Source organism: Mauremys reevesii, linkage group 11 (assembly GCF_016161935.1).
Source record: "Mauremys reevesii isolate NIE-2019 linkage group 11, ASM1616193v1, whole genome shotgun sequence".
NCBI lineage: Eukaryota > Metazoa > Chordata > Testudines > Geoemydidae > Mauremys > Mauremys reevesii.
This window is the reverse complement of record NC_052633.1, coordinates 72,629,499-72,651,344: the sequence shown is the minus strand read 5'-3', so window position 1 is coordinate 72,651,344 and position 21,846 is coordinate 72,629,499. Positions and strand designations below refer to the sequence as shown.

The 21,846-nt window shown below is 46.3% G+C and overlaps 1 protein-coding gene across 1 annotated transcript in view; it reads left to right on the top strand.

Annotated features, from left to right (window-relative positions):
* MARCHF4 (membrane associated ring-CH-type finger 4) overlaps positions 1-21,846 on the top strand; it is a 163,130-nt gene that overhangs the window by 102,269 nt on the left and 39,015 nt on the right. The window contains exon 2 of the mRNA XM_039495136.1: positions 20,083-20,238. Within this exon, the coding sequence (XP_039351070.1) occupies positions 20,083-20,238 (156 nt within the window). The remainder of the gene's footprint in view (positions 1-20,082; positions 20,239-21,846) is intronic.

Genomic DNA, 21,846 nt, shown 5'->3' with positions numbered 1-21,846 from the left:
GGTGATAGTTCTCTCACTTGCGTGACAAATCAAAAATATGGTTAATCATATTTGGATGAATTAGATACTGGAACACATTAATAAATAAGATAGGGGTTTCTTTCATTTTTCTCATATGAATCATTAACTTATAGAGATGAGCAAATAATTCACAAAGACTATTTATCTGATGAATTCAAGCCTCCTTCTGTTGATGGATTATCTATGTTTAGAGCACAAATTCGTCAAGCTTATTTATGATTCAAAAATATTAGATAAGGGGGTTTTGTGAGTAGTTCTCTCCAAGTATACACTATTTGAATTTTGTTGCTTGGTTGATTGTGACTGGTAAGTAAGTCATGTGGTATTGCTGCTGGTCTCTGACTGGATTTGTGCTCAACCCACTTAGGCAGGCATATTTATGTATGGCAATTTGTTACATTCTGCAAATGCTCACCCATGCAACGTTGAACATTCTTATTCTGTGAAAATTGTTCCAGCAAAAGTCAATGGCGTGAATGTGAACACGGCAGGAAGTAACTTAATTAAAAATGTTGAGTGAATATTTGCGAAACATTTCTCAGTATTAGTCACCTCGCTACACTAATTTAGCAATAATTTGTTATCAGTTGCCATTTTTATCAATAAGAATCAAGTCCTGGCCCTTGAGTCCTGGAGGAAGGATGCATTTTCACCTTGATCAACTTGGTCGATTGGTCCTTCAACCCTCATATAGATTGTGCCAATCACAATACATCTTTCATTCTTCTTTTATCCTGGCCTTCCTTCTGTATGTGCAGTCATGCCTTTTTGCAGTAAAATCTTCCCATCTCTTTGGAGGTCAGCCGAGTTCAGTTCCTGTGGGTACCACTCAGCGACAGCTTTGGTCCATCTGTTGTCAGTGAGCCTCACTATATACCTGGCCCATCGCATTTTACCGTACCTGCTTTCAACAATGACGTACTGCACTCCACTCTGCTGTCTGATCACTTCATTGGGGATTCGGTCACAGATTGAAATCCCCAGAATTCTTCTTTCCATCGTCCTCTCCGTGACAGACAGTTGTTGCTCCTCTAGCTTTGTCAGCGCCCATGTTTCACTGCTGTATAATATTGCGGGCAGTACCGTTGAGCTGAAAAGGTTGCCTTGTTTTTCCTTTGGAGGACATCTTGATAGAATTGAATGAGTGCCAACCAGATTTCTTTCTTCGTGAGAGTTCGCCTTCCTGATCATGGTGCATGTTAATTTCTTGGCCCAAATAGGCATATTGTTCAACTTCTATTTGTTCTCCCTTGATTATTATTTGGGCTTTTGGCAAGGAATCAGACTGCATACATTTCATTTTAGAGCAGTTCATTTTCAGTCCGACTTGGCTGCTTTTCGTGTTGAGTTCTCGCAGCATTTTCTGTAGTTTGATAGTGTTTTCTGCAATCAACACAATATTGTCCGTGAATCTGAGGTGGTTTAACTGCTCTCTGATGCTGATTCCACCCTTCCTGTTTGGCCTCCTCATTACCATTTGAGGCAGGCTGTGAAGAGTTTTGGTGAAACCATGTCTCCTTGCTTCACACCCTTTTTGACTGTGATTCAAAGGGGAGTGTTGACCAGAGTTATATCCCATAGTGCAGTCAGAGTTTGCTTCCTTTAGTCGTTTGATGTAGTTTGTGTAGATGTCATGCTCTGCAAGAGCTTTCAACACTGCGTTGATCTCTACGCTGTCAACCCCTTTTTCATACTCAACGAAGGCAATGCATAAAGGGAATTTGTATTCCCTTGAGAGGTGCAGTAGCTGGTTTATAGTGAAGATATGGTCCAAGGTGCTGAAATTCCTTTGAAAATCTGCCTGCTCTCTCGGTTGCTGCTCATCCAGACTCTGAGAGTTAGTTTGTTATTGTTTTGGTAAATAGCTTGTAAACATGTAAGAGCAGGCATATTGGACAATAATTCTTTAGATCTTCACAATCACCCTTCTTGTACAGCAAAATGGTGTTAGACTCCTTCCAGCTGGATGGTATCGTCTACATTTCCAAGTAACAGCTAAATCTCAGAGAAAGGGTTTTCCAGAGATCATGGCCTCCAGCTCTTATCATTTTGGTTGTCTGTCCATCTTCTCCTGGAGCTTTTCCTTCCTTCATTTGGTAAATTGCATGTCGAACTTCACTGAAGACTGGGAGTACGTGCTTGTTGGTCTGAAGTGTCGGTAGTGGGACATTTATTTGAGATGCGAACAGTTTGGTGTAGAAATCTTTTCAGACCACTTGCATCCCTGTTCTGTCAATTACTGCTTTTCTGTCCTTGTTCTTCAGCACTGTTATTGTTGACCTATACAACATCAGTTCCTGTTTGCATTTTTTGAGGCTTCTGCGATCTTCAGCCATCTTTAAGAGCCTTTCATTTTGGTACTTCTTGAAGTCCTCCTTTAGTCGTCTTATCAGCACGCAGAGGAGGGAGTATTCAAGTTTGTCACCATTTTGCTTCATATTCCTCCGCTTCTCTAGCAAGTTCCTCATTTCCTCCGAGATTCTTCCCTTCACTCTTTTCAGTCTATCTTTCTCAGCTAATTTCACGAATTGCCTCAACTTATCAGAAGTTTTTATAGTCCTCATTGCCATTATCTGAGAATCCAGTCTTTGGAAATATTCACTTTCAGGATTGCCTCATCGAATATTTTTGGTCTCTGTCTCTGATTTGCCATCTGTAGTGCTTTCTTCTCTACCTTTACATTGAAGATGAGCCTCGCTCTGAGCAAGCGATGGTCACTACCGGTGTTGAATAATGGCACTACTGAGATGTCTTGTCTTGTACAATGCCCTGCTTATCAATCAGAATATAGTTGATCTCTTTCTTGTTCTTCACATTGGTCATGATCCATGTCCACCTTCTCTTGGCCTTTTTATTAAACCAGGTGTTACCAATGAACATTTCTTTTGTCTCCACCAGAGTTGCCAGTTGCTCTACTTGTGAATTCCATTTGCCGATGCCATGCCTTCCAATGAACTTTTTGGCTTCTTTCCTTCTTCCAACCTTGGTGTTGAAGTCTCCCATTGCAATCATATATGTGGATTTTTGAGCAAGGGTTTCCTCAAGCTCCTGATAGATTTCTTCCACATCACCTTCACTTGTGCTTGGGGGAGCGTAGATCTGGATAATCTTGAGGGTGCTATTCTTGTTCAGTTGAAGGTACAGCACTCCAATGCATGATGACTTGAACTTGCAGGAGATGATTTTTGAAGACCATTCCTTGATGATGATGATAAAACTGATTCCTACAACATTTCTTGTGTCTTCTCCTTTTCCCAACATGATGGTGCTTCCATCTCTCCACTTCGCTTCCATCTCCTTTCTTCATCATGTTTTGCAGAGACCAAGGATATCGTAGGCTGTCCTTGCCTTCTCCATTAAGTGGTTGATGGAGTCGTACAGTTGTAGGTACACACTGAGAGGGCAGTCCTTTTTCTGGCCCCTGGGTTGGCAGTCTGACACCTTAATAGGATGGTAGGACCTACTGGAGAATACACTCTATCATCACTGTCAGACAAGCCAGGATCGCCACTGTGCCACTGAGGCATTGAGGTAGCATACATTTTAGTTTTAGTTAATTTTACAGGAACTCAGTGTTATCGAATGGAATTGACCCTAGAAGGCAGGATGAATTTGAAAGGGTAGGAAGGATGATTTCATGGATAGGGCACTGGATTGGGGCTTCGGAGATGTTGGTTCATTTTCTGGTTCACCGATGAACTTTTGAGATCATAGAATCATAGAAAATCAGGGTTGGAAGGGACCTCAGGAGGTCATCTAATCCAACCCCCTGCTCAAAGCAGGACCAATCCCCAACTAAATCATCCCAACCAGGGCTTCGTCAAGCCTGACCTTAAACCTCTATGGAAGGAGATTCCACCACTTCCCTAGTAACCCATTCCAGTGCTTCACCACCCTCCTAGTGAAATAGTGTTTCCTAATATCCAACCTAAACCTCCGCCACTGCAACTTGAGACCATTACTCCTTGTTCTATCATCTGCTGCCACTGAGAACAGCCTAGATCCATCCTCTTTAGAACTCCCTTTCAGGTAGTTGAAAGCAGCTATCAAATCCTCCCTCATTCTTCTCTTCTGCAGACTAAACAATCCCAGTTCCTTCAGCCTCTTCTCATAAGTCATGTGCTCCAGCCCCCTAATCATTTTTGTTGCCCTCCACTGGACACTTTCCAATTTTACCACATCCTTCTTGTAGTGTGGGGCCCAAAACTGGACACAGTACTGCAGATGAGGCCTCACCAATGCTGAATAGAGGGGAATGATCACGTCCCTCGATCTGCTGGCAATGCCCCTACTTATACAGCCCAAAATGCCATTAGCCTTCTTGGCAGCAAGGGCACACTGACTCATATCCAGCTTCTCATCCACTGTAACCCCTATGTCATTTTCTGCAGAACTGCTTAGCCAATCGGTTCCCAACCTGTAGCAGTGCATGGGATTCTTCCGTCCTAAGTGCAGGACTCTGTACTTGTCCTTGTTGAACTTCATCAGATTTCTTTTGGCCCAATCCTCTAATTTGTCTCAGGTTAGGGATCTTGGTAAGTCACACAAGGTACTTTCTCCTTCAGTTCCCTGTGAGATGGAGATAACTCTGTACCTTGCAGGAGTGTTGTGAGGATAAAATCCATTAATGACTAAGGTGCTCAGAGGCTATGCTGGTGAGTCATAAATTCTGCATACCAACATCTGATATGCACTGTAGAGAAATGTGAACCAGATCCTCAGCTGGTGTGAACTGATGTAGAAATACACCAGCTGAGGATCTGGCCCTGGATGTGTGAGTTTTTGTTTTTTTTCTCTCTTAGAATTAGCAGATCCCAGATCTGTTCTGATTATTTTTATTACTTAATGATTCAGGTCCAGGTAGCCAGCAAATCACCTGCAGCTCACCATCAAGAAGACTGAATGGGGTGTGGGACAATGCGTCCCCAGTCCACTGGCAGCAGGGACATTGAGGCTGGTTTATAGTACTGGGACAGGTTGCAGGGAGTTATGTATGGACCAAAACTGCATGTTTGGCTGCCTAGGTTTTCTAGATATTTTTTTAACTTGGATTTACTTTAATCAAGCACTGTAATCGTATATGTTTTAAAATATTAATGTATTGGCCAGTAGTCCTATTTCAGGGCGGGGTCCTGAAACCCAAATACCTTATACATAGAACTTGACAGCATTCATGTGTGAATCCAATTCAGCATCTAAGAATCATTGCCTTGCTCACACTGAGTGAATTTAGTCATTCAAATGTAGTCACTGATCAGTGAAACAAGTTCTGTTTCCTATATGGCACTGCAGTAAAGCAAGGACAACACACCAGTTCTTGGAACGCTTGCAAGAGGGTCATGGGATGCGAGTTGGGGGAGGGAGTCTTTGACGACTGCCTAATGCCCAAGTATCCCCATCACACAGCCTGCCACCACACCAGGGCAGTCTCAGCAGAGAGGCAGAGGTATATTGGAAGGGAAGTTTCCCCTGCCATTGTCCAGTCTATATCTGCAGCTGAACAGAGGGGGGTTTAGTCTCCCGGGCTTTCAGTCCTTCCACCTTTTATTAGCATTTTTACATCCTTACTTAGAACATTGCATGGAACAATGGGTCCCCAGTGACCCTTCATCTCTTGAGGAAAGGGGTGTCTCCCATTGCCTGGAAGGGCCCACCCTTAAAGGAAAGCGAAATGCATTCTTTACAAGCTTCGTATGGTTGGAACAAGTGCCAAACCGCTCGCATGTGAAATGACTCTGCTGAGATCAAGTTTTTTTTGCAGGAAAGGTTTTGGCTTACGTCAGAACGTTTATCGTTAAACTCGGGGTCCTTTTTAAAGGTTCCCGTCTTGTTCCTGAGGCATTGCATAAAGGTGCCAGGCTTCCTGACTGCTCACATTGAATTTAGCGCTTAATCACCTTTCTCTGTTAATCAGTTAAGTAGTTAGGCCAGAGCTGTGCAGCTCAGCCGTCCCTCCAGCCTGTTTGGATGATGAGTCATTGCAGCGCAGAGGCTGGTATCTAATAGAGATGGAATCACTCCTCTCTAATGTGCTGGGCTTTCAGTGCCAAAGATATTTTTTTCACTCCCTTTTCCTCCTCGTTTCTGGTCTTCCTGCTTGTCTTCATTTGTCACTCTTCCCCACCTGCCTGCTGCACAGCTCCTAGAAGCATTATCAAAATTCCATTCTTTCCTTTTCCCGTCAGTGACTAAAGGGTGGTGTTGCTCTCTTTCTGGCCAATCTGTGTCTGAAGGAAAGCTAAGCTCACCTCTGCTTGATGGACACTGTGCTGCTCTGCTTCCCCACGCAGGGCAAGGAGGATACCTTCCCTCCCATTCTGCTGGGTCACACATAGCTGTTAGTACAGAGCAGCTTCTCCAGACTTCTAGATTGACCAGTGTTCACTGTGGTAGGGGAGCTCCAGAAGAGGAGCAGGAGGACTTCAGTGAACAGGAAGGGAGAGTGTTGCTTTCAAAAGTGCTGTGAATTCATCAGTGTACCCAAGGTGTAGGCAGTTGACCGCTTCCCATCCCAAAGAGCAGCGGTTCCCAAACTGTGGTTCGTGATCCCAAATGGGGTTACGCCATCAGCAGATGGGGTCAAGGTGATTCCTCTTAGGCAGAGGATGCCGTGTTGCTCCACATTGTGTGATCTCGCATGTATGGTGCCTGCAAGGTTGTGGTGCATGGAGGATGCCATTTTGTAGAGCAAAAAGACATCCACCGTGCGGTGTGACCTCACACGTAGGGTGCATGCATAGTCACACTGTGCAGAGGACGCCATTTTGATCTTCAAAATGGTGTCATCTCTCTCTCATGGGTCCCGGCTGTAAATATCTCATTAAAATGGAGTTGTGCTGGTTTAAAAAAAAAAATGTTGGGAACCCATGATGTAGAGCTACCAGAAGTTTCTGCAGAGCCAGGCTTTTGACTGTCTGATGGGCCACTGCACTACCCAACGGTGAAACAAGTTGGGAGGAAGAGCACAAATCTTAACATTCCACTCGGCCGGTTGGGACCCAGGCCTGCAAGCATCTGCCCTGCTGAAAAGTGCTGCCACTCGTGAGACTGGTAGACTGAGATTCCTGTGTTAAGGTGACTACAGAGCAATTTCCATCTGGCTCTAACAGCCAGGAAAGCTGCAATCTAATATTTTAGAATTACAGGGACACAGGGAAGATAAACTATTATTTATATGCGCTGCAGAAACAGCCAGAGTCTCCAGTCAGGATCAGTGGACGTTGTATGATTTTTCCTTACTACTGTGAGTTAATACATTAGATTGACGCCGGACTTATGTTGCTGAATTCTTTAACCCATTTGGAAATCTTGGATCCTAAATCTGGAACCCAAACTCCTCTCTTTTGACACCTGAGCTCCATTTGGCTCTGGTGAAACACAATTGATCTAGGCCTGCCCCACAACTGAAAAGCCCTGGAATGATTTTGGGCGTGGCAAATTTTGTGTCGGAGGCAACATCATCATGTGCCTTCAATTCAAATCCTAGTGACACGTCAATGTGTGATGTCATCTGGAAGCCAAAGGCTGTGACATTCCCGTGCTCTGACATAACCTTCTGTCTCACTGCGGCAATCGACTGAGGATGTGATAATTTTGTCACCTCAGACACAGCCAAAAGCTGCCCATCCTAGAGCTCTTACATGGACAGGAAAATGTCTCCCTTCTTTGCAGGTGTGCCACAGGCAATTTCTGTGGGTGGAAATATTACTGTGCTGCACCCAGAGCATCACAATTTCTCTGCAAAAATGACAACTTTCCAGCTGAGACGAACTCCGATTAATTTGGCCAGCAGGGCTGTCTTACCAAGTCACCCCCAAAATGTTAGATTTCTATTCATGCCAGATTCACAGATGCCCCCAAAATACTGGTGCCTGCTCACCCTCACTCTCTGAGGGAATCCTCACAGCTTTGCGGGGCGCTCATTGAAGTAGCATCCCTTTTGCTGGTTACACTAACAGTAAGCGTGTGCGCTAACACCCCTTTGCGTTGCTCATTTCCCCCTTGTGCTGTCACTGGGGAGCTGGTGTTTAACAGGACAGGTCATAAGCATCTGCTGGCTTTCAAAGAGTGTCAGAACTTCTAATAACTGATGGGTTTTAATATTCCCCATTAGTAATAGCAAATTGCCATGTGACTGCCAAGCTGTGCCTTCTCCTGCCCATATGGTTGCCTCAGTATATTACAGTGGCGGCCACACAAGCATCTCCTCGTGGCCAAAGGTCACTTTGCAGGCACCCTGTTAGCCACCTCTGGCAGCCCCTCTTGTGCGGTTAATAGCACCCCCACCCAGGACTGGCTTAATAACAGAAATGGTTCAAACAATCCCCAGAGTCCTCCATAAAATCCATAATCATGACACACAAGTTCTCTGTCCTGGTTCTTCTGCCACACATGGAGCTCTTCCTCTGTCCCAGTCTGCACCCTACTCAACCAGCTCCCATTCCCCTCTGAACCCTGGTCCCACAGCTCCCTCCTGAGCCCCTTGGGGCAGGGACCCACCACTTGAGTTAGCTCCACTCCTCTGGGGTTGCTCTCCCCAAGCACCACCTGGCCCAATCACTCCTCCTCTTCCTGTCCTCTGACAGGCCTTTATAGCCCCAGGTGTAGCCCTGCCCCCACTAACTGGTTCAATTGGGCCCACCTGCTCTGCCCCGGGGACCTGTGCCTGGTCTGCTCACAGCCCAGATGCACCAACCATCCAGACACAAGCTGATGAACAATTTACCCTGACAAGACTTCATATAGACAAGCAGAAGCCTCCTTTGTTTCACTGCCCATCCCATCCCCCAAGGCATCATCACCCCATAAACTCTGCCCACCCCATAGAGTCCCCTTCCTTCCCCAAGCAGAGTAGTGCTGTGTAATGAAATACCAGTGCCAGTGTAGCCATGGGGTGACTGTTTAGGCCTCTCTGTGGATGCTGAGCTGGGTACGGGAGGAGAGAGGGGCTGGCAGGGACTTAATTGAAAATGTCCTGAACTCTAACAGTCATTGCTCTCTCCTCTCATTAAAACAAAGTATTTTTGGAGGGGATTTTATGGGGCGGGGGAGAGGTTGGCACGGACTTTTATTCTGCCCCATGTAGGTCCTATAGCTGGCCCTGTGCAGTCATCATTATACCAAGCAAGGCCATAACTGGATCCCTTTCTCCCAATGGTCTTGTCTGCTCAGCCTGGGTATTTCTGACTGTTTTCTGCCAGCGCTGTGCCTGAGAGAGAGGGAAGTGGTCTAGAGAGGCATGTCTTTGTGTGCCTGGTATGTGTTTACGAAACGCTATAAAACCAGGTTGGAACCCACTTTACATACTCTCTGCTGAAAGAGCTCCGTTGTCCTAGCGCGCTGCTGAGCAACGGAAACAATTGTCTGGAATTTAATTTCCTCCCTGCTCTTTTATGGGCTGTATTGTTTTGCCACTGTAGCCTGATGTGCTCGTTAGAAACCACAGGTCTCTCCTCATCTGCGAGCAAAATAATATCCCCGGCTCAGGTCTGCTGTGATTCACTGACAATGCGTAATGGCATAGCTTTTCTCTCCACAGGCTCTCTTTGTTCCTGGGGAGTCTGCACTCAGGGCCGGCTTTCTGTCCTGCTTGGGTGGGGTCCTGCAGAACTCAGGCAGGCTATCTGGTCCCGCTGCTGCCCAGGGGTGTGAGGGAAAACTGCGAGTACTCTCCTCAAACGCCTGTTACAATCTCAAACTCTGCCCTCAATCTCACCGTAACTGGATGTTTCTGCTGATGTGGTCAGCAGTTACCTTTTTCACAGTATTGATCTTTTGATTGTCATTGTGACACTCCAGAGTTAACCGCTGCCTGAGTTGATTGGGGAATAGTGCACACAGCTCACAGCTATCTGTCTGCAGACTCAGGAAGATAGCCCTGCATCAGGTCACATTCAGGTTATTTTCATAGCCAGAAGGGCTAGAAACTTTCATTTAAAAAAAAAGCCTAAAACCTTCATCAGTTGATGGGAGCCTCTGGAGGCGCGCTCAGTACAGAATGTCTCCGAGTGCTGGTTCTGCCCGAAGATGGAGGGTCGTTTAGACTCTGTCTTGGCTCCCTTTCCATCCTGTATTTGAATTGGATTCAGTGCTTAACTACAGAGAATCTGGTTTAGAGGCCTAAGGCTGAATGACCATTTAGGTTGGGACCAGGAAGGAATATCTCGTGACAAACTGGCATCACCTTCCCCTGGAGAATTCAATGGGGAGATCATTCACTATGATCAGGCATTTGTCCCTGTGTGCCCTATGGCATTAAGAGACTCTTCCCTCTTCCTCCTGCTTTCCATTGTGCTTGGTCTTTTTTCCCATTTGCTCACCATCCTTTAGGATCCTGTCCTGCTAGGGGGATCCCTCCCCAGAGGTCCCCCAGCATCTCTGGGGTGGATACTGACTGGTATAGTGCAGGTTTGAATCTGAGGGATTGCTCTGAAGGTTTTGTTCCTTCAGGGCTCTGTTTGAACCATCTGTCCCAAGCCGCTGCCCACTTTCCGCTCTCCTCAAATACCCTCTCCATGTTGTCCTTTACCTCAGATGCGGAAGCGTTTGGGGATAGTATAGTGCTGGGTCACTGTGGCAAGTGGATTTAATGCTGGTGAAAGGCAGCCCTAGATACCAAAGTCTCCCTACATCACCGGGAATAGGCCTAGCTTCCCCACCCCAGCATTGTGCTTTGAGCCTGCCCTGGAGGGTCCAGCCCTAGAGAAGAGGGAGGGATTTAGAAACAGGGGAGCATTCAGTTCTTGGCCCCCTCTGCGGCCTGTCAGCCCCGTTCATATTTGCCAGCCAGAGGAGGGGCACAAGAGTGGCTCTGAATTCCAGTGCTTGGTGTTCCCTGGCCTCTGCACCATCTCTGTGGCCATCCCAGCCTCTCCTGTCCTGTGTTGCTCAGTGATTGAGCTTCAGGCCCAGAGCTCTGATTTCAGATTCTAGAGATCAGGTGCATCCCCTGAGAGCAGTGGGCATTGGCTGCAAATGGTGAAAGCTGGCTTTGTCCTAGAGAGCACTTCTTGTGAGGGTTTGGTTCCTGGACTATCAGAGGCTCCTATGAGATGTGGATTAAAATAAATTGGTGGCGAGGAGACAGCAGCGTGGGGGAGTCGCTCTGTGCCAGGGTGCGGAGAGGACAGTTGGTGTTGCACAGATTGCAGGATGATCTGCTTTCTCAGCTCTTTCCTTACCCATCCTTTTATGCTCTGATTTTTTTTTTCTTCCTCCTTCTGGACATTCTGGCTCCGTTCCTTCAGCCTCAAAGGCGGTTCTGAATCCCAGCTGAGCCGCTTGAAGAGCTGGGGAATTCTCTCCTTAGATAACCCTTTCTCACTCCTAAATGTACCATCCTCGAAGGGGTAAGGTGACATGTGGACCCGTTCTCACCTCCTTTTTAGTGACAGCTGAGCTGTCAATTGGATGCTCGTGCTGGCTTGGGTAATGATGATCAGCTGCCATTACATTGCACTCTGGGCTATATTAATATGTACGTGGTCTGTCACCTTGCCTGTTTCAGCACTTGCTTCCTTCACCAATTGCAGCAAAGAGCAGACTTCTGCTTCATGTGTACCTGGCCCTTGTTGGGCCTGTGGTCTGTGCTTTCTAGTAGGAATCAGTATTTTTCATCTGGACTGTACTGACTGTCTCTTCTCCCCACCTTTTGTCTTCAGTAAACAGCGCTGGTGAAGTGTGCCAGCCTCGCAGAGTGCAAAGCTGAAGTCTTCTATCCACAGAACAGGTGGTAACAAGCACAAGCCTTCCCTGCCAGGGCACCTAACCCTTCCACGGCCAGTGCAACCTCTACTGGCTTTGTCTAGCCTTTCTGGGGGCAGTCTCCCTCCACTACACCTGGTGTAGATGGGCCGTAAGCTTTTTTTTTTTTTACCCCCATGTCATGGGGGAGCTTAATTCATTCCAATTTTTTTTAATGGCTCAGGGAATGGTCACAAAAGAAGCACAACGTGTTATATTTTCTGAAGTGACCTCCTCCTGTCTCCGTTGCTGGTTGATGCCATGTTCACACTGCATTTGAGACACTTCATTGAAAGTGTGTGTTTAGGTTTAATAGGCAGAGGGGCAGTTACTGTACGTGCATTAAACACAGAGTGATTGTCAGTACCTATTTATTGAGGCTCACCAGCTATGTAACAACATGTTTCTCTTTGCCATTGTGCTTGAGTGCTCTGTTATTATTTTCTTAATATAGAAATCTTCTGGCATTTGTTTGCCATAATAAAACTTCCCATTACATAGAAATTCAGTGTGAAGTTAAGTGTATTTAGGAGGCTTAGTTGGAGGCCTGCAGTTAAATATTTTCAGTTTACTCTTTCCAAGCCATACAATCATTACCATTGAGGTGGACACTTCCTTGCAGATCAAGCACCATCCAAATCGGTCTCTAGCTAGATCCTTAACATGGGCTGGTTGGATATTCAGTTTACGTCCATCACTGGCGATCTTATCGTGCCACCAAAGCTTTTGGCGCCCATGTGATCATCAGCTGTGTAGCAGCATTCCTTAGTAAACACGCTCTGTAATCTGTTGGTCTTCCATCCTGGTAATATGTCTGTACCAACAACCATCCAAAGTTGAGAGTAACTTGAATCCTCAGATTCACATGCCAGTTCCTGCTGGAGTCAATGGAAGCTGCATGTATTTGATGACAGAATATAGCCCTGAGTGTGTAGTGCAGGGGTAGGCAACCTATGGCACGTGTTCCAAAGCCGGCACGCAAGCTGATTTTCAGTGGCACTCACACTGCTGGGTCCTGGCCACCAGTCCAGGGGACTCTGCGTTTTAATTTAATTTTAAATGAAGCTTCTTAAACATTTTTAAAACCTTATTTATTTTACATACAACAATAGTTTAGTTTAGTTATATATTATAGACTTATAGAAAGAGACCTTCTAAAAATGTTTAAATGTATGACCGGCACGCAAAACCTTAAATCAGAGTGAATAAATGAAGACTCGGCACACCACTTCTGAAAGGTTGCCGACCCCTGGTCTAGTGACTCCTTTATATACCGCTAAATGCCTTTGTCCATCCCATAGAGTGGATACTGACAGCAGTGCCAATGAGGGATGCTGCTTTTTATGATCTGGGCAGGAAAAACAAATCACTCAGAAAAATCTTCAGGCTTTAAGCTCCCCCACCTGATAGCCACCAAGCGGCTCCAGTTTGCTGTGATCATGCAATGTGCAAGCTGAGCTCACGGGACAATCTAGGGCCAGATTTTAATGGGTGAGGCCAATATTGTAATTACATTTGCACCTGCAAATGTGGGGGGGGGGGGCGGGTTAGTGCCTTCACTGGACAGAACACTGAAAGTAAGTGACCATTCTGAGTGCAGTCCCTGCTTTGGCATCCACCAGTGCCCCCTGGCCTGCACCGATGTGGTCTTTGTACGCACAAACATGGTTGTATCCAATTTGGTGGAGATCATTTAGGAGGCCATTGTTAGAAGTGTGGCCCTTAGAGCTTCCAGACTGTTTTTTGCCTAACAACGTTGTGATGCTGCATCATGCCATGGCCACTTCCAATCATTGTTTTGAAATACCAGCATCACAAGGGAACACAGACATAGCAACATGATGATGCAGGGACATTCTGACAGGCCCAGATTATTGATCTCAAACACCCCTCTGCGCGCTAGTATCCAAGCACTAGACTGATTAATGATGGAGGTTTCCCACTATAGACACATACAGGGGCTGTGTTGTGCCCCAGGAGCATTTTGTCCCTTGCATTTTCTACACTGATTTACAGTGCTTGGTTACTTGCACCTGAATACCTGGTTATTTGCACTTCTTGATGTGGTGTAAATGATAGAACTGCGCCATCTCAGTGTTCGGAATGTTGGCTTTACAGAATCACACACCCTGAGCTTAATGTATTTATTTCCTCCTGGGTGTGCTGAAAGTAATGCAATGAGTTTTGCCCTCTCCCATGCAATCTGTTGAAGGGACAAAGGCAAGTGGATAATAATATTTTTACTTGTGTTGCTAATTGCCTCTCCAAAATGTGAAAAATGACTTTTTTTTTTTTTTTTGGTAAAAACCTGCTTACATTTTTGCCAGTGACTCCATTTTTTTTTAATGCATTTCACTCTGTTTGGACTCATCTGTTACGTTTGTTTATAGTCAGTTTCACTTTCTGGTTATCCTGCACCAGCCATATTGTAACTGCAGGGGAATGTTTAAACAGAAAATAAAATGGCTGACTTAATGGCGATAGCAGAAGCTATACAGTCCTTGTAACACTCCACGTAGCGTCCAAAGAAGAGACTGCTACAGAGAAACATCAGAAATTTCACCCTGTGGTCAGTATATGCTGGGATAGGACTTTGGGTGTTAATATTGAGTGATGTATGGATACCCCTGCTGTGTAGACATGATCAATGAAGCTCATATATATATATACACACACACACACACACACACACAAGCTTTGATATTGAGCTTCAGGCCTTCAATTTAAGGAGCTTCAATTTTTTTTTAATATGGAGCTATATCTATCTCATAGAACTGGAAGGGACCTTGAAAGGTCATTCCCTTGCCTTCATAGTAGGACCAAGTACTGTCCCTAACACATTTTTGCCCCAGATCCCTAAATGGCCCCCTCAAGGATTGAGCTCATAACCCTGGGTTTAGGAGACCTATGCGCCAATCACTGAGCTCTCCCTCCTTCCCCACCAGGGTGCCTGTTCTGCAAAAGGCCCTGCATACGATTGGCACTATCTAACTGGAGATGTGCCAAGGCAGCCATGTTTTATTATTTAACCACTTCTCTTGTGGCAATGCCTAACAACCCTCACCAGGTTCAATTCCATTGCCCGCGGTGCTGTGCAACTATTTAGCAAAAGAGAGTCCCTGCTCAAAGGGCTTATAGATCCCAACCCAAGACTGGGGAGGGTTGGCTCCAAGTTCCACAAGATCTGAATCGTTAACGTTCAGATAAAAGCTTTAGCTTCGGGCCCATTTCAAATGCTATATTTGATATCATGAAAATATGGTTTCGCTGTACGTTTTGTAAAACCGTCCCCCCTTTAACTGACAATGGCCCTCTGGGCCTCGCATTTCCCAGCTGCTGCCTGAGTGCAGAAGGCTGCTTTCATCTTTCTGGGCTTTGGAAAGGCTGATTTAGGTCCTGATTTTTTTTTTTCAGAGGTGCCAAGCCTCTGCCACTCCCATTGACTTAGACTGGGGCAGGGACTGTCTCTTCGTTTTCTGTGTTTGCTTCAGCATCTTGCACAATGGGGTCCTGGCCCATGAGGGCTCCTCGGAGCTACTACAATACCAATAATAGATCATTAATAATTGACTTGACCTGGAGCTGGGGGGGCGTCTCTTAGCTTCTCGAAATCTCTCCATGGGGGTACAGGTAAAGTTTCCAAAACTCAGACATGTAAAGCCATTGGCCACTTTTTGACAAATATGGCCTTAGTGATTTGCCTGAGGTCCTACACTGTGGCGGCATAGTTGGGAAGAGAACCCCGGAGTCCTGATGCCCCGTTTTAGGCTCCAACAACACTGCCTAATGGTGTTTTAAATCCTAGTCTGTTACTATGCATCATGATGCACAGATTCCCACTGCTCTTTCCCAATTAAATTCAGGACTGTAGAAAAATTAGGCCTGTCCCATGAAAATTAGGGCAGGTGACAATCCTATGCAGGACCCTTAAAAGCCAGGCTATCTGGCTACTTTTACTGCCGCCAGTGAATGGAGATTGTGGTGTCAATCAAGGTCAAGTGTCTGTCAGCATTTGGAGTAGAGCAGGCAGGATTCTCAGCAGGAATGGATTCCTCACTCCAGGAAGTCACTTTCTGCTGCTGCTTCAACAGTGGTAGGAGCAGAAGAGTCATATTGCAGCTACTGATCTGGGATAGTCACCTCTTCTCTTCACAGTACTTTAAACTGCGCCATCTGCTTTGCCTGATGCTGCTTTGGCGGCATGTGCCTGGCTTGTGTGCACAGGATATAGACCCAGTACATGGAGATATTGTAGCAACACTAGTAAAGATGTGAAAGCAGCACACGTCTCAACGGGTCACCTCGGAGTTGCTTCCATCTCTCCATTGGCTGAGCCTCAGGACTCCATGCCAAATTTGCCACTCGTGCAAACAGGCGTAACTCCTCTAACGTGAACGGAGTTGAGCCCTCATATGCTTAGCAGCAAATTCAGCTTTCAATCCTTTATACCCCCTCAATGGGGAGTTTAGCCCATCATTACCACTCCCAGACCTAGTGGCTAAAAGACAATTTCCTTTCACACACAATAGGATAAAATGGGTCCCTTTACCTTCAGGCCAGGAACCTCTAGTTTGATTACTCCTGGCATAGGTGTGTGTGATTTTGATTGGCAAGTGATTGCAAGAGGTGACTTTTCGAGTGATGGCTCATCCTCCCCCGTCCCCCCCGCCAAGGGTATTTACGTGTTCTGGGAAGGGTTTCATGTGCCAAATCTTGCACAAAGCTGTGGGTGCAGCCTTAGGAAGAACAGCAGGCTTAGAGCGAGTTCTCTGTGGCTGGAGATCTGGAACACGCAGCGTGTCGCTTGGCGTTCCGAAAGCCATGCTGCACCTGTGTATGATCTGCTGCCACTCTTGCTGATCTGATCTAGCCTTCTCGAAAGCACTGATGTCGATAAGATCCTCAGGTGACACAGCTTCACTGACTTCAGTGGAGTTATGCGGATTTATATCAGCTGAGGAGCTGGTCCATATGTGCAGAAATAAAAGTAGGAAAATATACTGGATCTACATCTACTCATCTCTCCCCAAACAGGGATATGACTCAATCCAGGGACCTGATTCCCCTTTTAATTTACATCAGGTTTACCTCTGTAATTCCACCGCCTCCAGTGGCACCATACCTGATTTATACATATGTATCTATGAGAGGAGAATCAGTCCAAAACCCTCTTGATTCCTCACAAGCCAGACAAAATCCACACTGAACTTGTGAATGTATTTGAAAATCTGTCGCTATCAGGCACTTGCCCACCAATTTGCCAAAGGAAAAGAGAAATTGTTTAGGGTGATCCACGTGGTGGAATGTAATTCTACAAAGGAAATGAAGGCTACCGTTTCCTGACATTGAAGTGTCTTTGTTGAGTAGTCTCATGAGGGAAGCAATGGAAGGTCCATTGCTGGAAGCATTGCAGAGCGTGCTGTGTAGGGAATAATCTTACACTGCCCAAGAGAAATGGACATGATCTAATTTCCATCTCTAACTTCCATGAACTGTGTCTCCTTTTTAGGAGCACTCTGGTGTGTAGCTTTTCGTAGGGGTCTCTGTGCAGAGACTTCTTCATGCATTAATGTCTCTTGATGGGTTGTTCTAGAGCTTACTGTGAAGTCTGGGATCAGACTCTTCTCTTTGCTGTATCGAAGACTTTATCCCTTTAATATGCCTGTGAGTTTTTGGCTTTTTACGAACACCTGCTGTGCACAGAACTGGGCCTAGCCATATATAAAAATAGCTGTGCACCAACCCCCAAAACATCATTCATACTGCTTTGGAGAAGTTAGGAATGAATCAGGTTTTTGCTGGATTTGCAAAAATAAAGAAATTGGGGGGGCTTCGTACTCAGAATTTTTCACTGAATTCTCATAAGTGACAGTAGCTCTCTCTGGATCGATTTACCAGTCTGAGAGGAGTTTTTTCTAGGCTGGTTCACCTCTGGAAAGTGGAGATCAAATTTGAGAGATGTAAATGCATTCTGAGCTCTTAACTTAACCTGGGGGGAGATTATCTCTATTCAGTTCTAGTTTTCATAGGTTCTTATACCACTCTCACCACCATAGTATCTGAGTGCCTTCCAGTTCTTAAGCAATGTTAAATTATGTGACTAAACTGCTTGGTGTGGTTCCTTCTCTCTCTCGCTCACTCCTCTTCGCCCCAGGGGGAGAATTGTGCATGTCACTATGGCTACACTTGCACTTCAAAGCGCTTTGAAGCGCTAAGTGTAGTCAAAGCGCCAGCGCTGGGAGAGAGCTCTCCCAGCGCTGTCCGTACTCCACCTCCCTGTGGGGAATAACGTACAGCGCTGGGAGCCACGCTCCCAGCGCTGGGGCTTTGACCACACTGGCGCTTTGCAGCGCCGCAATTTGCAGCGCTGGAGAGGGTGTGTTTTCACACCCTGCTGCAGCGCTGCAAATTTGCAAGTGTAGCCATGGCCGAAGTGGTTTTTGTGTTGGTAGGGTTTTTTTTTGTTGGAGAAGGCAGGTCCTCAAAGAGTGACTGGAAGTTGGAGCAGAATGTGGCAAAGCCACTAACAATCGCATGTCAGCAAAGCAGACCTCTCATCAGGAGACATGAAAACATTCACAGCAAAGCCACATGTCCAAACTTCCCACTGAAGCTAGTTTGAATTCTTGAAAATGAGTGCTACTGCTTTCTCTCCCCCGCCACACCTCCATTTCACAATTTTGCTCTACCATAGGCAGAATGAAGGAAGTGGCCTATTTCCAAGTGAAAACCGCAATTCTGTAAATTTCTAAATTCTAACCTCCCTTTGCATGATATTCAATTTGTAATGAAAGCCAGTGACAGTCAAAATCCAGCCTGCCTTTGTAGTGTAAACAACCAGGTTGCTGAAATTTCATGGAAAATGACATTTCTGGGTCACATAATGGAGCCGAATGAAGTGATTAACATTTTGGCATTAGACTTCATAAAAACAAGTATCACTCTTGCCAGCTCTGCTCCCAACCTCCAGGGGGCCTTTACATCTGATCTTATGAAACCCATGGACGTTTTTTCCATTGAACTTCCATGGGAGTGGAACCTGGCCTTTAAAGTGGGACAAAGATGTGACCGGGGATAGAAGACTTGTCTGTGTCCTAGTCTCATATTGCCATCTCAGCCTTTCTGCTGTGTACATACAGTAATAAAAGAGGAGAGGCCAACAGGTCCGTGGAGGATGGTGGTAAATCTTGGTCCTTAATAGGAAGCCTCAAGTCATACCTCTTGTGTTGGGGCATGGCTGAGAGATGCAACTCAGCCTTTCCCTGTCTTCCAGGAGACAAGCTAACCTTGCCTTTTAAAAAAGCCTTTAACCCTCTGAACAAAGCTAAACATCGAGCAGGAGTTCAAAACGTGGCTTTTAAACGGTCAGAGGTGGGGGTTGCAATTTAATGGCTCCCCTCTAACAATTGGATGAAGTGAGCCGCTAAGTTATGGATGTAGTGGTGAATTTACCAAGCTGTGTGGAGGGTGGGGCTGATCCCTTTCAAAGGGTTCAAAATAATACACTTGCTTGGCAACCTCATTTAAGTTGCGTGCCTGAAAAAATTCGATGACCCAAGGAAGGTATCCCATGCGTGGGAATTGGCCAGTACGTAGATTGTGTGTCAGGCCATAATCTCGGCTTCCATCTTGCTTGTTCCAAGTATGGAAGTAGCAGGATCCACGGGTTGTCTGATATCTGGGTTTTCGAATGAGCTGTCCTGTTGGACTGCATTGGTGATGGAATTTTGAAACCCTTTCCCCTGCAAGCTATGAGTACAAATGGGGAGTGACCAGAGATGGGCCCACGCCACCAAACTTTGATTTGGGTTCAAATTTTGAAAATTTGCAATGGGGACTTTGGTTTGGGTCTGTCTCTGGTAATCATTTACTATCTTCAGTGGTCCATGTGCCATGAGCTGATGCTGGTCTCAGTCCAGGGGCCAGTGTCCACTTTACCAGAACCACCACCATGTCCAGCACTAATTAGACCCCACCCTGGCAGTCCCGGCAGATAGACCAAGGACTGAATGGACAACAGAGATTGATCCCCTCTCGGGATTGAGGCTCCTTGGAAGGGCAATATGGATAAGTTTGCATTGTGTTTAAATAGGCCATCAGTCCCCAGGGCAGTCTGTCCAGCACCTTTCAACAGCAGGGAACTTAATTAATAAAATAAAAACCAATCGAAGAACTAATAATGGACTACTTTGGCCAAAACTCCTGAGCCAAGACTCTTCGATTGCAAAGCGGAACCGCAGCCGACACGCCTTGCTGAGCTGCTTTCAGATCTGTTTGGAGGAGGTAACCCTTGCTGACCATCTGTCTGTCTCTTTCCAGGGGGAGTTGTTGAGCCCGTGTCGATGCGATGGATCGGTGAAATGCACGCACCAGCCTTGTCTGATCAAATGGATCAGCGAGAGAGGCTGCTGGAGCTGCGAGCTGTGTTACTACAAGTATCACGTCATTGCCATAAGCACAAAGAACCCTCTGCAGGTAAAGGTACTAGAGACATTTCAAAGTTTTCTTTTCTGTTATCAGTAGGTCGGTGTGGCTCTCCCTACACTGCGTAGAGGGATGTATGGATGGGCTCTTTACAAAGTGGAGGCGGGCTGGTTCAACCCCCCAGGAATCTGTTCTTGTGCCCCTGGCATCTCCAGCATCCATTCTTCTCGGTCTAGCGTACTTGTCGAGCCCTCATTGCTGTAGCATTTGAGCACCTCACAAATCCTCTGTGAGATAAGGCAGAGCTATTTATCCCCATTTTGCAGCTGGGGAAAGAAAGCAGAGAGAGGCCAAGTAATTTCCCCAAGGTCACACAGGAAGGCTGTGGTAGAGTGAGGAATTGAACCTGGGTCTTCAGAGCTGCACCGTAACCACTAGTCCACCCCACAGCCCAAGCTTGCCTGCTCTGGTCCCCAGTAGGCCCTTCACCTGCTTCTGGTTTGCATGCCATCAGGGGTATTGGAGCCCATTGCTGCAGACTTGAGGTCCCACTGGCCTGCGCCTTGTGCTGTATGAGCTAGGTGTCCGTCACAACCAGAGCCGAATGGTAGCTTTTGATATCCACTTTGCCCAGGTGTAAATGACTGTAAGAAGCGGTGGAAAATTGCACTTCCTTTCCTCGGATTTCATGAGTCTGGTGAGCCTCCGGATACAGACGTTTCCCCGAGTGCATTGCCCCCAAATCTAACTGTGAGGAGGCAACGTACTTTGAACACACGACTAAGACTCGAGAGACCAGGATTCCGGTCCTAGTTCTCCTTCAACCTGCTGTGGGCGTGATTAGTTTCTCCATGCTGCAGCTTCTCCATCTGTAACATGGGGGTTATGGTTGTCAGTGGCTTCTTATCTGGACAGTGCCCAGAGGTTGGCCAGTTGCTACCCGCCTTGGCACTAGGCATAAGCAGACTAAGTGACTGTTGGGGGCCCCCTAATTGCTTTTTATGATCAGAACGTGCCTGTTTTAGTATGGGGGGAGGGGTATTCCTGCATAGCACCCCCTGTGGGCTAGCACTGGCGGGAATTTTTGCCACTAACTTCCAAGGGAGAGCAGAACTGGTCCCTAGGATTTAAAAGGGATTTAAATAAGTACATGGGACTCGTGTGGACATTACAGGAGTGAATTCTACCCTGGAAGGAGTTCTCCTTGCTCCATGGCTCAGCACAGTTTCTGACACTTGAGTTTTACACGTATTGGGCTCAGGTTGTCAGCACTTTCATCACAAACTCAGAGCCCCGGGAGTTTAATTTCTTGGCTCAGATACCTTGGTCCAGACTGAAACTCGAGGGGGAGGACTTGGACAAAACTGTACGGTATTTTTAAAGCTGTTTTGCATGTGCCTGAGTGTTGCAGGTATCTCAGATCAGAGGCTGATGTTAGGGTCCTGTAACAACACACATACTAACGCTTTGTGCTGACGTTGTGGTAGTACCTTTCCTCGGAGGCTCTCCAAGCACTCCATAAAGCTCAGAGCCACAAGTTAAAGATGTAGACCCGGATCCTCAGCTGGTGTAAATTGGCATCACTTCTTTGAAGTGAAAGAGACAAGTGCCCATTCCCCAAGCTTCAGAAACACTGCACTTTTTCGGAAGCTCTTTGAA